We start from the raw sequence: 18,786 nt of genomic DNA on the forward strand, positions 1-18,786 counted from the left end.
CACGGCGGGCTTTACCTCGGAGACACAGTTCTGTGTACTCCATCATTGGTATCCGAACGCGCAGTGCTCGTGTGCCCGTTTCGCTCTAGTTTTGCTATCCGACTCTCTACTTCTTCCATTCGTTTCGTTGTGTTCGTAACCGCGATATTACCCTGAGTTTTTAAGAACGCTAGGGATTTTGAGTGGGCTTGTGTAGTACGTCGCAAGCGCCCTGCGAGTTTAGCAGTTGCTTCCGCGACTTTCATTGCCGCTATTGCTGCCGTTTTGGTCAGGCCTGCTACTTTTTGTGCAGCCATTGACATTTGTTTTACTTCCCCACATTCTTTCTTTATTGTTAGTAAGTCCTCACGAATTTCCCCTATATGCGAAATTATTGCCTGAGTGTCCTTACGCTGTTCGTCAGCTTCTTCCTTCTTCTTCTTACGTTGTTCGTCAGCTTCTTCTTTCATTGATCGTAGGAAGCTCAGTATTGGGTTAATGTCGTCGTTTTAATCCTCGTCCCACATGGGCGATGTAACTCTGGACACCTGGGCGCTAGAGCTCTGACGTGACCGAACTGGCCTCTGTCTGCACTGGTTCGTTTGACTATAAACTTCTGCTACCGTCTCGACCTGTGTGCCTGTCTGTTTCATCCTCTACCTCACTATCATAATCACGGCCGCGACGTTGGTCTAAGATGCGTCCAAATCACCTTCCTCATCAATGACTCTGTCGTCCTGTTCTACTAAAAATGTGCCCATCTCATCTCTGAACTTATCCCCGTTAGCAACCTGCCCCTTATCCATTATGCTATCCTCTTTTGTTTTAGCTTCGCTCGTTAATAGTCGTGCCTTACTTTTCGTGATCATTTATGAAAAACAAATTTATCTAAAATGCACAAAAAAATAATACTTCCTATATTTTTACACATAGACATAAAATTTCAACAACGCCGTTCCAATGCTGTAATTACATGCACGATTTGTTGTGGTAGAGAAACCGCACAAAAACCCGACAGAGTGTGATGTGCTACAGACACCACATCAAAGAAACACAAAAAACAATGAACAAACAAAAAACACTGAAAACAAAAGACTGTAATCATGCGCCGCTAATTAAAAACTAATCTCATAACTACCAGAAAAAGAACGTATTAATCATTAAAAAAGTAGAGACAAAAATTTGAATGTTCCTACTGAGAATACTGGAATACTGTTTGCTTATCAGTGATTCACAGGAAAGATCCGAGGCTAAGAGTTGCCATTTCATGCGAGGTGCAGGTCTAGCAGTGTATTTAACACAAAATTCATCTAGAATCTTCATATGAAAATGATGCTGTAAGCCCCCCCCCCTTTTCTAACTCCGACTTTTGCTGTTGCACATGGATTAAGGAGAAACGCGAACTGACTGTAATCGACACCGCAAGTAGAGTAGAAATGAGTTGGGCACCTGCAATAATTTAATTTGATAGAAATTAATTTGCTAAAGGAAAGTTTCATTAACATAGTGATAAATGAAAGGGTTGCTCTACCGATCAACAGAATGAATGTTCTGTTCAAAATAACAATGTGATTTATTATGAATAAACTCAAAATAATAAACAAAACACATGAGACATTTACAGTATGTCAAATTGGATACTCAAATAAATGCTGTGAAGGTGAAGTTGTTCATAAACTAAATTGTGACATTTATGACCAAGTGGTATGTGGAGCCAATTCCTTGCAACTCAAATCTTAAGAAAAACACGCAGCCAACCCAACATTAATTGTTGCTACAGTAGTGAGAACTCAGACAATGAACATCCAAGACAGAACCACGTTAGAAAAGACGGGAACAGGCGCACTCTGCTGAGCTCTGATTGTCACATAGCAAAATTCCCTAATCTGCCGGTGCTGCAGACATACATTACCAAGCTGTCTTCTTAACTGCAAGGACAGGATCTGGCATACCGGAGGCGATGGCTGGTTGCTTCGACGTCCCGTCGTGGTGATGATAATGTCACGAGTATATCCCGAAGCAAATTATCCTGGTCTGGTTGTACCAGACTAAAGACTTCCTGGCAACACAAATGCGCCTCTGAGGCAGACGAAGAAGGCTCGCCACACAATCACTGGCGGTACAGTGATGGATTTTAACAAGCGAAGTCACACAGTAACTCCAATACAGTCAACTTTAGCCAAAACTGCTCAAGACGGACAACATAGGCCACTTGTACGTAGAACGCTCAATTGCCAACTGTACTCGGTAAGTTAAGTTGAAGACGAAACTTCAGCAACTTCGTCAAACAGTTACAATTAAATGAAAGTATATTAGACAGCCAACAGAAGGCAGGCTGTCCAGAGCAGCGAGAGCACAGTCTTGTAACCTACTCCGAGCGAAAGGCGAGAGCCGAATCCGTCAAGAGCACCCGTACAAGCAGAACACAGAACATTCCCGCCCCCACAACAGTGGCCGTGGTTAAACGTTCCAATCAGCAACTCCAAAACCGGCGGAAAATTCCACTCTATTGCCAAAGCAGTACTATTCCGCCATTGGATATACTTGGCGCCAATTTCTGCGCCGATTTTGCTACATCACGGAGCTATCCCCTGAACAAGCCAATCACAGTTATGATTTTGCAGAAAACGCAGGAATTTGCCCACCAAGAGAAGTCATTCCCACACCTCGCTGGTAGCCCGTCAGAAAGTGTTTTCACTAAGTTTCTGTGAAGTAACGGAATCTCTTGCCCCAGCCTCTCCTTCAGGCCCCTGTGGGCGTGTCACCCCCGCTCTTATGACAATGTCAGCGTCTGGACAGCATCCACTCGACTCCCTCACACTCGTCGGCGTAACCCTTCCAAGATCAGCAGTACCCGCCTGTCACCGGACCACCCAGGTGATAAGAGACGCTGCGGTGGAGTCCGCGTGTGAAGCAATAGCAACTTTTCACCACATGCAATTAAAGAGGAAAATATTCATATCTTCTCAGTTCTCAATACTAGCCTTGTAATGACAATACTCGGCCTTACTTCCTCAAATCGAATTACTCAGAGTAAGATATAAATATGAGAGGGGGCAAGGCACTGTGTGCATCATAAAGGCATGCTGTTGGTTTTATTCTAGCTGAGCTACACTGAACAGCATTTTTTGAGTCATTAAATATTTTTATATTAAGTTTTTAAAACACTCCATAGAAGTAAAATACTGATGTTTTTTGACCACAGGGTATGCAAAACACAATTCTGTTGCCACTATTTTTTCTTCTTCTAAACTGTTGTGTTTAAATAATTTATGAGAGTTTTATTCATATTTGAGGATGATACATTGGATTTATGTTTCTCTTTTACAATGTGATCCTTTATGTCTGCACTTCCTCCATGACCAGTACTTTAATATGTATTACAGAGTTTCCAGAAAGCTTCATAGTCTGCTCTGTCTTTTTTCTTTTTTTAATAAGTATATATTTCTCGCTGTATTTGTCAGAAAATTCTCTTTGGCATTGTGGATAGGTCTAAAACATTATAAAATATGGTGTTTAGAAACTTCATCATCAAATTTAAAAAAACTACATTTTACGTACAATTTAACAACTTTTTAAAGAGTTCGTCTTAGAGGGGAGTGAGAGTGAAGGATCAGTGTAAGGCTAAGCAATTAACATAATGTAGTGGATTGCTGACAATTAAACTTTGGCTGATCATCCGCTACAGGCGAAATATCACCCGGAAATAACAAGGTTTCGAGATTGTCTACTGTAAGGATGCTCACGTTCAAGTATGGTATTACTCTTAGTGATAAATACTAAACAAAATAAATTCAGATGGCAGTGGCTCAATAAGTAGAAAACCAATGACATTTTAAACGCCAGTAGTGTATTTAATCCATGCCTGACTGTTAGATTGCAAGTGCTGGGAACCAGGAGGAAAAGCACGATATCTGTCGTCTTCTGCCGACATGACAGAGCAGTACTAGAGTGAGATGAGTCCTTCACAAAGATGTTGTACTGTAATTTCTAACTTTAACAAAATTCACTTACATCGGCAGCAAACTGCAGACAGAAGCTGTAGAAATATATGATATTTACATAAGTATCGTCTTTTCAGACTTTGTTGTGAAACGTCTTCTAATTAGCCGAATACAATAAGAATTAGTCTCGTGTACGCTTACAGACTGGGAGTTGCAATTACATGATTGTGAGGAACTGGACGTGTTGCGCGTCGAGTATAGGGATACCTACCTGTTAGACAATACAGATATTGTTAAGAATCAAAAGACTATATATTTGAACGTAGCCGGGACACCGGGACTTGAAATTCGAAACTAGCACTATTAATCGGTACGCCTGACAACTCTAGCCCATGTATCAGTTAGCCGATAACTACATTATGTACTATGCGTATACGTGAGTGTGACAATCATGCATACTTATGGAATACTTACACTTTTTTCTAGATGAATATTTAATACATAATTACGTATGATAATGCTGAGAGGCTAATGAAAAATCAGCGCCAGTTAGAGCGACGCAGTGATCGCTGTTTGATCTTTGCAACATGGGAGCAAGTGAAGATCTTTGCAAGTTACTGTCCTATACTACCAACAGACGAAGTTTGTTTATTTTGTATATCCGCGAAATATGTGCTATGGTGTTTTGGTTATGTTGTATAGAAATATGTTTGCATATATTCGAACATAGGTATTGTGGTTCAGTTAAATTCGTGTGATGTCGTTAAGTGTATCTGTGTTGTTTGGCTATTATCAGTAACTGAATATTCAATTCTGATTTGTTTTCTCAACGTTTTGCTTATTGGCGACCGTAAACTCTTATATTTCCATCTCGAATTCGACCTTCAGTTGAATAGAGTAAAGTATCACCACATAAACGTTACCGCTGCCAAGGGATTTTCCGAAATTTAAGTCGTATTTATTGCTTAATACAGTTTTAATATTTGCATTTTAATTAGGATATGCCAAGTAGGTAAAGTGCTGCAAAACCATGACAACCGAGTATGAAGAACTGGCAGATTCCCTGAAAAAGTATGAAGAGCAGGTAAGCATTACCTTATTTTCATTGTTATTCATTTTTTCCTACCCTTTAGCCAGAAAATGTTGTTGGATAGTGGAGATTAGTATCCTTTTGCATACTTTCTAGTGCTGTCAGCTTTCCCCCTCCATGTGTTTGAATGTCTTAGCTGATTTAATTATTTGCAAATTATGTGTTGTATTAGCACTTGATTATAAACGCGTAGAAATCTGCGCTTTATGTTCGTTTACATTTTTAGTTTAACGAATACTTTGACGTGAAACAAAGTTATGCTTTAGTTTCATGTCAAAGTCATTTACGTTCTTCCTCACCTATCCTTTACCAGCCAATTCTGCCCTCGTGAAATTCATTATCATTCTACTGATTTACAAAGTGCACTCAAATGCGGCTGTGATCATGCTGGTTCGATTCATATCAAGCAATACAAACAGTTTGTTTTTTCCAGTAGAAGTGGAGCTGTGGCAGTCATCGTACGATGAAGTAGTAGAATTGATGTTAGTTTTTCTAAAGTGTGTAACAGTTTCAATCACACATTTCACATACTTTCTATGTTATTTGAATGCAGTGGAGTTGGCTGTTGATATTCATTCATCTTACATTTCTGGTTTTGTGTTTATTTAGTTATTCATCCACATGCAGGGATAAATTTACAATGATAAAGTATCTGTCATCTTAATACGACGACAATAAACAGCACAAAAATTATGCGTACAGAATATAAAGGCATGCTTTAAGGGGATAGGACAGATGGTCAGCTGTGGTCTTGAAAGTACCATCCCATCATTTGCCAGACGGTACTTAGGAAGACCACAGAAAATCTAGATCAGGATGTCCAGGCAGAGGAAGCTCCATCCATCCAAATATCAGGTCATTGTCTAAACAACAGCACTGCCTAATTCAGTTGGTCCTGATTGTACAATGTTCTTAAATGCTCTTCATTGCTGCACATATCATTGATCCCCACTTATGGCTCTAGAACGAGGCACTTGCATCTATAAGCCCACCCCTTGCACTAACTCCAGTTCATTTAGAAAACCGACTCCTGGCCAGTACACGTTCCATGCCACTATTCCCAACCTCAATCTGCATGTCCTCTCAGTCCACCTGAAAAACTAAGACAGCACGACAACCCCCCTCCAGCCCATGATGAATGATATGTTGAACTCAGAAGAATGACAAGATATTACCATCTTATGCTATTGCAGATCTTGGCACATGATTTTCTTGCAAAACCATTATAGCATTGTAATTTGACAAGGTGATGTAGTTATCCCCTTTCATTATTAGCCACTATTCTGAACCATTTAAGTAATCTTTGATTGTGTAGCATGCATTATTTATAAAGAAACTTTTTTTCAAACACTTGTATTTTAACAATCTTTTCCATCTCCTGTGGTAGTTAATTGTGCAACTTTATTTCCTGACAAATTCTGTTTTGAGTTTATTGTTTGTATTTTCGTAGTAAGTGTAAGTCCTAACCGGCTGTTGTTCCATGATTATGTTTAGATCTTTTAGTGAAATACTTAGTAATGTTTTCCCTGTTATGCGAATAGGTTAGTTAATGTACTCTTCTCTCCCAAGCATACTGTTTCATCTCCAGGAAACACAGGACTTATCACTACACTTGGACTTGACTGTGAGTGGTGAGTCAGTGATAGGGCTAAGTGTAATGAACAGGGAAGGCAGAGACAGGGAGAACTTGGAGGATTACAGAAGCGTCAGATTCCACCCGTCTGCTTTGTCCCATGACGTCACCAATAGGGCGGAAACGACCATTTTCAACGTCTTTAATATGGCGCCTATAATGTCATTACATAAACAACAACAAACATGAAAATACATAGAAAACCGACCAACACATCTCTCTCCAAAAATATAATCAAACTAACATGACCAGCGAGTGGAAATTGGGGGTTTTTGGGTGGGGACAAACTAAATATAAACACACCACAATCTCAAACCATACAAAACGATGACATAAAAACACCACAAAATTCCAAAATTTCGCTACACTTACAATATTGACAGGAATCGGTCACTTCCTGTCACCTACATAGCTCAACCGCAATTGTCGATACCATAAAATAAAAACCAACTACTCCAAAAATGATCACACCGCAACTATCAATACCACAAAACCAACACCAAAAACAACAAAAATTGGAAACGGCCACTTCCCTTGTCCTAGATAGGTCAACTGCAACACACGATACCAAAAAACATAGCTATGATGACACATTGAAATCAAACATTTCCCTTGACGTATATAGGTCAACAACAGCTCATAATGCCAAACACACACAGCTACGACAACAAATTGAAATCGGTCACTTCCCATGACCTATGCAGCTCAAATACAACTACCGATACCAAAAAAATTGAAACCGAGTACTTCCCCTAAGATACATGAATCAACCCCAAGTGTCGATACCAAAACATCAACCACCAACACATGTACAGAAAATAACACCGACCCAGCAACACAGGTCAATCCATACCAAGTGGTCCAGCACTGGTTACTTGACCATCTCAGAAAAATTTTATGTTTGTTGGGTGAATTCCCCAATTTTAGTAGTCACAAAAATATTTTTGTAAAAAAAATTATTGTTTATTATTTTTAAATGGCGGCCATATTTGTTCCAGGCCGCATGTGTTTTTTCATATTTCCTAGCGTCTACATTTTTTACAATTATTCAGTAGTGGATCGCCCTAAGTCTTTCAGATAAAATGCATTTAGTTCAGCACACTCTTGGCTACAAATTAACATCATTATCACGTAGCTGAATGTATTCTTTAATATATTTTTATTAGTTCAAAGTTATCAGCCCCAAATTTAAAAAAAAACTCAATTTTTGAACAGCAGTTTTCCAAAGAAAGATTAATTTCTCACCTTTAATATTTTTTCGGCTATTACACTGTAGGCTATAGTATAGTTACTTTTTATAGAGTATCAATGGTGAGCAGCCTACACTTAAAAAATACATTATTTTAAAAAATGGATTTTTTTAAATTTTTCCATTTTGTGGCCTGCAACATCTTTGTTGGGGGACCAGATAAAAATCTGAAAATTTCACAGTTAATAGACCTTTATGATATCAAACTTCGTTATAAATTACAACTTTGAGATTCAGTTGGAAGTAATGGAAAAAAGATTACAAACACGAGTCAAAAATACGCTTTTTAACATCTGCAATATCTGGTAGGCTAATCAAATGACGTATATCAATTTCCCTTACACCAACAATTGTCTGCTCACACTTATTTAGCTATAAGTTCTTGAAGTGTGCAGTGGAGAATGGTGTCTCAGTAATCTGTAGGTGCTGTTATTAATGAAGCATGTCATAAAAGTGTGTATACAGTGTATCCTAAAGACATTACTTTAATCGAAGATTACAGTGAAGAAGAAAAAGTGTTGTTTTACCTACGAGCCAGCCTAGAGGTCAAAGTACCGCGAAATGAAATACTTTAAAAATTTTCATCATATTTTTGGTCGGACTTGCATGGACCCTTTTGAGAAACATATGAAACCTATAACAAAACGTCTGCGAGAAATAACATTTGATCATTATTCTATAAATAAAAGACCTTTTGTCAATCTCATACCAGGAAAACCATTATATCCAACATGTTATTCTAAGATATTTGTAATTCCAAGAGAAAGGATAATGAAATCTCAGATACAGAATTTTGTGATTTATCAGCAACCATTAAAAAAGTAGGTACAGCTTGTGGAATCATGGGTATATCGCCTGTTAGTAAAATTAGAAAACTAAGTCAAGATAAAAGACCAAATACCTTGAATACAAAAATTGACAAAGTGGCAACTACAGTCAAAAAGAATTTCGAAGTTTCATTTCAAAATACAATTTGTACTAAAACAGATGGAAATTCTAAAACTTCACCAACTGAGTATGATGATTTGATAGAAAAACTAAATGCTGTACTTCAAACAAAGAGGATAAAATTAAGATTATCAATTTACTGCCTAATTCTTGGTGTCAAGCAAAATTTAGTGATGAATTTAATGTGTCAGAGCTTCTTGTTAAGTTAACAAGGCAATTAGTAAAAGAACAGGGAATTTTACCAGCATTACAAGAGAAAAGTGCACTAATTTGGTAGATGAAAACACAGTCAATAAGGTTATTAAGTATTATGGTGTTTCTGTGAAAGAAAATGGTTCTAAGATTCAAAGACAAAGAAGGCTAATATTGTGTAATTTAAATGAACTATTCACTGAATTTAAAAAAGAAAATCCTGAAATTAAAATTGGAAGATCAAAGTTTTGTGAGTTGAGATCAAGATGGTGTATTGTTGCAGGGACACCTGACACCCATAATGTTTGTGTTTGTTTGTATCATCAGAACATAAAGTTGATGATAGATGGGGCCAACCTTAGAGTTGACTATAAAGACGTTTTGGAAGTTATGGTATGCAATATTGACAGTTACAATTGTGTGATAAAGGCAAAATGTGAAGATTCTCCAGGCAAACAAGCCTTACTTGACATGGTTGGAAAATCCGAAGAAGGTGATTTGATGCCTGACAATATAAAATACAAACAATGGGTGACACAAGACAGAACTCAATTGGTGACAGTCATAAAATCATGAGAAGTGTTTTTTGAAGTGTTGGCGGCTAACCTTGAAAATCTGAAAATACGTAATTTTATTGCAAAAGCTCAAAGTAAATTTTTGAAAGACAAAAAGCAAACCTTGGCAGCTGATGAATGCTTAGTTCTTCCTGACTTTTCTGAAAATTATTCCTTTGTTGTTAAAGATGAAGTACAAGGGCACCACTGGGTAAACAGACATGCCACAGTTCAGCCACCTGTATTCTATTATAAAGATGAAGATAAACTAATGAGCCACAGCTTTTGTGTCATAAGTGATTACCTTGAACACAACACTACAGCAATGCACATTTTTCAACTAAAATTAACAAACTACATTAAACAGCACCACCCTTCTATAAAAAAAAAAAACTGATTTACTTTTCAGATGGGTCAGCAAGTCAATAAAAAAACAAAAAAAATTATTAACATCTCCTTTCATAAAGAAGATTTTGGGTTTGATGTAGAATGGCACTTTTTCGCTTCATGCCATGGGAAGATGTAATGGCGTCGGGGGTACAACAAAGTGAGCTGTCACAAAAGCAAGTCTGCAGCGGACCGATGACAGTCATATCATAACACCTCAAGAAATGTTTGAATTCTGTAAAAAACATATCAAAGGAATTACTTATGTTTTTGTACAATGTGAGGAAATACAAGAAGTCTATGACAGTGTCTTGAAGGAAAGGTCCAACACTTGTCGGAAGATTAAAGGCACTCGATCTTTTCATTGTTTTGTACCCCATTCACACAACTTATTGAAATGTAAGATCACATCAACTTCGCCTGATAGTGAACTTCATCAGTGTGGAAAACTTGTACAACCGGTTCTTCAAAATAAAGACATAGTGGCTTGTGTTTACAATGAGCAGTGGTGGATTGGCGAAGTTGATAATATTGAATGTCAAAACCCAGATGTACATGTATTTTATCACCCTCCAGGACCAAGGACATCTTTTGAAAAAATTGAGAAGGATCAAGTTTGGATGCCACTTAAAAATGTGCTAAGGAAGCTGTCTCCCATGGAATTTACAACTGAGACTGGGCGAACTTATAATCTAACACCCAAACTGAGTGAACAAATTTCTCAAATGTTCAATGAGTGATGTACTAAAAACAAATAACAAGAGAACAGTATAATGTAATTGGTAGGCTTATATTCAATTAAAAAGTAAGTAATCTTAAATATTATTAAATAATATACAGGTGATGCTGGAGTTTAGGTCATCTGTTTCTCGGTACACTAACAGTTGTGTAAAGGAGTGAAATGGCAGTGGTGTCAAGCTGATGACAGAACAGAATGACTTGGATGTTAGGTAAGGAGTAGATACGGTGATGATAAGGAAATGAGACACTGGATTGACTTACTGTGATGCTTTTTATTGCTTCGTGACGTGTTTGCAGTGAACGTGCAGAACAACACAGACACTGGTTTAGAACTTCAGTGTAAAACTTAGATGAGGCATACTAGATTCTGCAAGCAATTACCAGAACAAATATGTCCCCGGCCTATAACTTATTAGAATTCGAATATACACAGCTATGTGTGGTACTAAAGGCTACAAACCATGAAAGTGTCAGATTCTACTGCTATAATGAAATCCTTAATTTAAAGTACTTGTCACAATGAAAGTGACATACAGACATAGATGCATGTAGACAAATGTACGATGTAATCCGATAACCCTAGGTCAGAGATACAAATCGGCAAGCTCTGTAACTCATTCTTTGTGTACAAGCTTAATTAATTGAGCATAGTGGTCACTCACGTAGTATCTGCTTTAGGCTGTTGATCATCCAAGACTGCTGTCTGCAATTCTCCTCCGTGTGGAACTCTCCTCTGTTTGGAACTTTGGCTTGCCTGTCATTTGAAGGGCTCTATATAATGCATTTGGGGCTGTTAGCGTACAGATGGTACATGACTGCATCACTTCTTACTTCCAATTTCCAATCAGTATGCATGATATCAGTTGTTTCTCAATGTATATTAACTCTTAATGGGCTAACAAAAGTGACTTGCACTGTACATTTATAAGTTAAAAGGCTTACTCGTAATATTCATACTTACTGATTTTTCTTTTTTTATGGCAACTCTTCATAATTCGGTCATTACAGTGAACTCAGTTTGGTATGCCTGGGGGTCCTCGTTAAATATATTGATAAAGAGTTCTGGCATCCATTGAGGAAATACGTTTCAAAGAGCTACAAATTGTGGTGCACATTGGAATTAATGATGCTCATCATATTGGTTCCAAGGTTACAGTTGGATCATTCCAGTATCTGACTGAGAAGACTGACTGTGCCCATGGAATTTCAGCAAAGATAACAATCAACTAAATTGTCTTGAGAACTGATTGTTGCTATTGGTTCTGAGTCGAGTGGAAGGCTTTGGAGGTAGGCTGCAACTTGCTAGATATGAGCCATATGGTTGGGAACTGTAGTGTTTCTTTACAAAAATAAGATTAAGCAACTCTGACTCTCCATCAAATACAGATAATGAAATATGTTTGAAACCATGAAGTATTAGTGTATGATTCAAAGAGATGTCTCCCACAGATGAGATAATGAAAATCCTCGTGTTCAGTAGCCAAACCATTGGCAAAAAAGTACTAAGGTTTGAAGCATTCTTAAAAAGCAGTGGAGCTCAGATGCAGAAAGCTGGCAAAACCCCATTATTGACAGCAGTGAGATTTTTGGAGTAAATCTGAGTGTATATCCAATGGACAGGCTATTGGGAAGTGGATGTGGTGTATTGTTTACAGTAGACAAGAAACTCAAATACACCAGCACAGAAATTGCAGCTGCTTCCGAGATTGTTTGGGCAAGATTCATTATTAATAGAGGGCATGAACTTATATCCTGGCCTTCTGTCAACCACCAGACACACTCTGAGATGTAATCAAAAACTAGATAAAACCTCAGTTTGATAATACATACCACAGGACAGGGTGAGGTTGATATTTTGGGCTAAGATTGATCACTGCACAATTCTCTGTTGGGTTACTAATTTCCAGCTAATGTGAAAATGGATGTTTGCCTTCTTCAGGTTGGTAGCAACTGGAATGTACTTGAAGTGGAATCTCTATTGTTGAACAAATCTAGAACTGATTTGTAATGCCATGATAAAAATTGATTACAATTTCACCCATTTTTGTGGGGTTAAATACATCTGAATGTAATTGAAAAGCCAGCTGGAGTGGCCGAGCTGTTCTAGGCGCTACAGTCTGGAGCTGCGCGACCGCTACGGTCGCAGGTTCGAATCCTGCCTCAGGCATGGATGTGTGTGATGTCCTTCTACATCTACATTTATACTCCGCAAGCCACCCAACAGTGTGTGGCGGAGGGCACTTTACGTGCCACTGTCATTACCTCCCTTTCCTGTTCCAGTCGCGTATGGTTCGCGGGAAGAACGACTGTCTGAAAGCCTCCGTGCGCGCTCTAATCTCTCTAATTTTACATTCGTGATCTCCTCGGGAGGTATAAGTAGGGGGAAGCAATATATTCGATACCTCATCAAGAAACGCACCCTCTCGAAACCTGGCGAGCAAGCTACACCGCGATGCAGAGCGCCTCTCTTGCAGAGTCTGCCACTTGAGTTTGATAAACATCTCCGTAATGCTATCACGGTTACCAAAGAACGCTGTGACGAAACGCACCGCTCTCCTTTGGATCTTCTCTATCTCCTCCGTCAACCCGATCTGGTACAGATCCCACACTGATGAGCAATACTCAAGTATAGGTCGAACGAGTGTTTTGTAAGCCACCTCCTTTGTTGATGGACTACATTTTCTAAGGACTCTCCCAATGAATCTCAACCTGGTACCCGCGTTACCAACAATTAATTTTATATGATCATTCCACTTCAAATTGTTCCGCACGCATACTCCCAGATATTTTACAGAAGTAACTGCTACCAGTGTTTGTTCCGCTATCATATAATCATACAGTAAAAGATCCTTCTTTCTATGTATTCGCAATACATTACATTTGTCTATGTTAAGGGTCAGTTGCCACTCCCTGCACCAAGTGCCTATCCGCTGCAGATCTTCCTGCATTTCGCTACAATTTTCTAATGCTGCAACTTCTCTGTATACTACAGCATCATCCACGAAAAGCCGCATGGAACTTCTGACACTATCTACTAGGTCATTTATATATATTGTGAAAAGCAATGGTCCCATAACACTCCCCTGTGGCATGCTAGAGGTTACTTTAACGTCTGTAGACGTCTCTCCATTGATAACAACATGCTGTGTTCTGTTTGCTAAAAACTCTTCAATCCAGCCACACAGCTGGTCTGATATTCCGTAGGCTCTTACTTTGTTTATCAGGCGACAGTGCGGAACTGTATCGAACGCCTTCCGGAAGTCAAGAAAAATAGCATCTACCTGGGAGCCTGTATCTAATATTTTCTGGTTCTCATGAACAAATAAAGTGAGTTGGGTCTCACACGATCGCTGTTTCCGGAATCCATGTTGATTCCTACATAGTAGATTCTGGGTTTCCAAAAACGACATGATACTCGAGCAAAAAACATGTTCTAAAATTCTACAACAGATCGACGTCAGAGATATAGATCTATAGTTTTGCGCATCTGCTCGACGACCCTTCTTGAAGACTGGGACTACCTTTGCTCTTTTCCAATCATTTGGAACCCTCCGTTCCTCTACAGACTTGTGGTACACGGCTGTTAGAAGGGGGGCAAGTTCTTTCGCGTACTCTGTGTAGAATCGAATTGGTATCCCGTCAGGTCCAGTGGACTTTCCTCTGTTGAGTGGTTCCAGTTGCTTTTCTATTCCTTGGACACTTACTTCGATGTCAGCCATTTTTTCGTTTGTGCGAGGATTTAGAGAAGGAACTGCAGTGCGGTCTTCCTCTGTGAAACAGCTTTGGAAAAAGGTGTTTAGTATTTCAGCTTTACGCGTGTCATCCTCTGTTTCAATGCCATCATCATCCCGGAGTGTCTGGATATGCTGTTTCGAGCCACTTACTGATTTAACGTAAGACCAGAACTTCCGAGGATTTTCTGTCAAGTCGGTACATAGAATTTTACTTTCGAATTCACTGAACGCTTCACGCATAGCCCTCCTTACGCTAACTCTGACATTGTTTAGCTTCTGTTTGTCTGAGAGGTTTTGGCTGCATTTAAACTTGGAGTGAAGCTCTCTTTGCTTTCGCGGTAGTTTCCTAACTTTGTTCTTGTACCACGCTGGGTTTTTCCCGTCCCTCACAGTTTTACTCGGCACGTACCTGTCTAAAACGCATTTTACGATTGCCTTGAACTTTTTCCATAAACACTCAACATTGTCAGTGTCGGAACAGAAATTTTCATTTTGATCTGTTAGGTAGTCTGAAATCTGCCTTCTATTACTCTTGCTAAACAGATAAACCTTCCTCCCTTTTTTTATATTCCTATTAACTTCCATATTCAGGGATGCTGCAACGGCCTTATGATCACTGATTCCCTGTTCTGCACATACAGAGTCGAAAAGTTCGGGTCTGTTTGTTATCAGTAGGTCCAAGATGTTATCTCCACGAGTCGATTCTCTGTTTAATTGCTCGAGGTAATTTTCGGATAGTGCACTCAGTATAATGTCACTCAATGCTCTGTCCCTACCACCCGTCCTAAACATCTGAGTGTCCCAGTCTATATCTGGTAAATTGAAATCTCCACCTAAGACTATAACATGCTGAGAAAATTTAGGTTAGTTAGGTTTAAGTTCTCAGTTCTAGGGGACTGCTGACCTCAGAAGTTAAGTCGCATAGTGCTCAGAGCCATTTGAACCATTTTGTAAGTGAAAATTATATGTATGTGCTGGTGTTAGAACATAGTCTTTTATATTATTGTTCAGTTGTTATCTTAACACACAGTAGTGCACCACAAACATATTGTCACATGGTAATCACTATCAGGCCCAAATCCGAAAGCCGGTTCATCAGTGAAGTACAACACTTAACACTCAAAGGACTTTTATTATAGACACCAACTTAGAAATAAAACAGAATTGAACTTCTGGATGTAGAATGCTGCTATTAATGCAAAGATCCAGTATACCTGAATAAGAAATTAGGATAACTTTCCAAAAATGATAATACTAAATAACTGCACTGGTGGTTGGATTTGAAATAGCGTCCTGCAGCATACCAGCCAGCGATGCTAACCACTATGCCACATTGTGTGCAGTACAGCTCATGGCATTGCCCCTTCTCCCGGAGAAACAGTGACCCACTGTTTCAGAATTTGTCATCAAAGCTGAATGCAGCACCCTGGACATAGATCTTGTCAGTTATCCTCTGTATGGCAGCACTTGTGGAACCTCGCATCCTGCTCATGTTGTAATTTTCTCTTCACTATGAAGTACATCAAAGGCAGCCTCTCCTGTATAAGCTCCTCAGTCTTCAGTTTTCTTGAATGAGAAGCACCCACATCAATCAGTGCTCGAGGTCTGTAGTAGGGCTTCATATGGACATTGCTGGCATAGCTGCACTTTTCTCTTTTTGATGAATGGTCATAGTCCTTGACTTCGTATATATTATGTCTGACAAGACATGATACAACCCAAAGTAATGGTTTAGTAACTTTTCCAATTGCCTCACTCTCTGCACAGGCATAAAAATGTGTACCAAGTCTCCTGGGATGTCTCTCTCTAAGTGCTTGGCATTATAGTACTCTTGGATCTTGTCATGGACATCCACAATCCGTATGTGAACTAGCTATCTTGCTTCTTTGATCTTGGTAATGGAGTGTTTCATGTAGTAATCCTAAGTATCGTTCTGTTGAAATGGGAACAGTTATCCATTGTTGTTTCGACCTCGGAAGCGTGGAGTGGAAATAACAGTGTGAAGCCTTTGTTATCTTGCTTTACTGTGTTATATGCAATGTCACAACACACATTATTGTAATCTAACATCTCTGTTTGACATCAACAGACATTGAGAGCATATCTGCCAACATTTTATTAAATCATTCGGTGAGGCCATTTGTCTATGTGTCATAGGCAGTTGTCATCCTATTATTGATATCACTATGTGAAATTACCTTTGATTTTAGTTTCGACTGAAAACTTCTCCACAATCAGAGAGCATCATTTGTGGTGCTCCATGCTTGAAGATGTTGCCTTCTACAACGAGTCTGTCAGTTTCCAGAGATTCAGCAGTGAGCACAGCTTTGGTAACAGCGTAGTGTGTGAGGAAGTCAGCGAAGACTGTCTATTCCTGTTTGTCGACCTTGCAACCTCTACTGGATGGAATGATGCAGCTGCAGGCACGATTAGTACCAGACGCCCCGGAGATAATTGCAGCACGTGTTTCAGTTGCTGTCATTGCTTAAAATGGCTCACATAGTGTCTGACAAACCTGTTAGGTTAGGTTAGGAGCATAGACACCTGCAAGGCACATGTTACTGGTTGTAGAGTAGTTCATCTCAGATTTGGAGAGTACTCTGGAAGCATAAGTTATCACCTTTTCCAGCACCTTCCTGAATTTGTACTAGAACTGCACGTTTCCCTTGACAGTGGTGTCAGCGCAAAGTTTTGTCTCAGTATTCTTGTCATGCAATGATTGAACTGTAGAAGATATTAATGCCTTCTTAAGGACAGGAAAAATATTTCTCGTGGCTCTTCTCGGTAATACGAGCACATTCCAAGATAACTTCCCACATCGTGAATATACCGGGGAGTCAGAAAATCTGTGACTGCTCTTATTTTCTCTGGATTGGGGTGCACACCATCGTCATTAACTAGGTACCGCAAGATTTTTATTCGTTGGGTGACATAGAGGCACTTTTATGGATACTTGCAGAGGCCTGCTGTCTGAGCCACTTTGTTGTGATTGTCAGGCAGCGTAGATGTTCTTCAAATGCCTTCGAAAAAATGATGATGTTATCCAGGTAGCGAAGATGTTGAAACAGGTTATCTATGGTATGTTAAAAGGTGTCTGGAGCACTACATAATCCAAATGGCATAATTTTAAACTCAGAGGCCATCACAAGTTATGAAGATAGTTTTTTTCCTGGTCAGCTTTGCAAACCTTTGTTTGCCAGTAGCCTGGCTCTATATCCGTAGTTGAGAAATACTTAGTCTTTCATCAATGCGCGGCTGTGGGTAGGCACCTTTTTTGTGATTTTGTTCAGCCATTGGTAGTCGACATAGAAATGTCATATGCTGTCCTTTTCTTCACAAGGACCAGATAGGAGGACCAAGGACACTCTGACAGTTCAATGATATCATCGTTCAGCACCTTCTTCATTTCCTTCCAAATTGTCTCTTATTCAGCTGATGACACACTACACACACACTAGATGATTGGTGGATGATCTGCAGTGATGATACGGTGCTGTACCATGGGCAGCTTTTTCTGTCTTTTCTCCACTCTAAATTTGAAAGCAGATAGGCTAATACTCACCAATGTTGTTCCTTGACCAGGCTAGATAATATTGACAGTTCATAGTAGATTCCTCCATTGTTTTGTCTGCAGTGGTAGTGGAGCAAGATTCTTGGTTTGGTTAATCATACAAGTATACATTTAGCGATGACTTGTGTCTGCTCATGACATTAGTGATCCATTTGTATTTACCCCAATCCAATCTTGATGATCCCATGCCCACTGTGGTCATAATTCATAAAAATTGGATCAATGTGGGAACACAATGTCTTGGCACATCAGCTTAAGGCAGGTACAACTCCAATGGTCCTCTAGAGATCCTGATTACTCAGCATGTCAACAGATTATCAGGAAAGCCTGAAGAATTAAAAGCTTTGTAGTTTGACTGAACATCTAAGTAGACCACTGGAACTTATTGTTGACAGCAAGATAACATCTTCAACAGCAAACACACATCCAGAGCAGTCTTTGTTATGTGTGCTTATTGGAAAATCTTCATCAATCTGGAGCTGTGATCTTCCGCAGTCTGTGAGTGTTTGTGACATCTACAAGAACTCCAATCTGCAAACAATATTAAGAACACATTCTGCCTAAACCACAAATTCGAAGAACTCTTTTTCTGTCATTGATAGTTATTCTTGGAGTATGTGGTCCCATCAGCTGGGCATATTTCCCATTTGTTACGTTCAGTACAATCAATTTCATCTCACAGAATAGTCTTCTTTAGCTGGTGATGATAAGGCTCCAGAGCTGACATGCACCTTGGTAGGTTGACTGTCAGTGGTGATGTTAAT

At 39.2% G+C, this 18,786-nt stretch overlaps 1 protein-coding gene across 2 annotated transcripts in view; it reads left to right on the forward strand.

The window, feature by feature from the left end:
* Positions 1-4,525: 4,525 nt before the first annotated feature.
* LOC124554889 (zinc finger CCCH-type with G patch domain-containing protein) overlaps positions 4,526-18,786 on the forward strand; it is a 172,215-nt gene continuing 157,954 nt past the window's right edge. For both annotated transcript variants that reach the window (XM_047128565.1, XM_047128566.1), the window contains exon 1: positions 4,526-5,007. In XM_047128565.1, the coding sequence (XP_046984521.1) occupies positions 4,954-5,007 (54 nt within the window). In that variant the 5' untranslated portion in view covers positions 4,526-4,953. The remainder of the gene's footprint in view (positions 5,008-18,786) is intronic.

This window comes from Schistocerca americana, chromosome X (assembly GCF_021461395.2).
Source record: "Schistocerca americana isolate TAMUIC-IGC-003095 chromosome X, iqSchAmer2.1, whole genome shotgun sequence".
Lineage (NCBI taxonomy): Eukaryota > Metazoa > Arthropoda > Insecta > Orthoptera > Acrididae > Schistocerca > Schistocerca americana.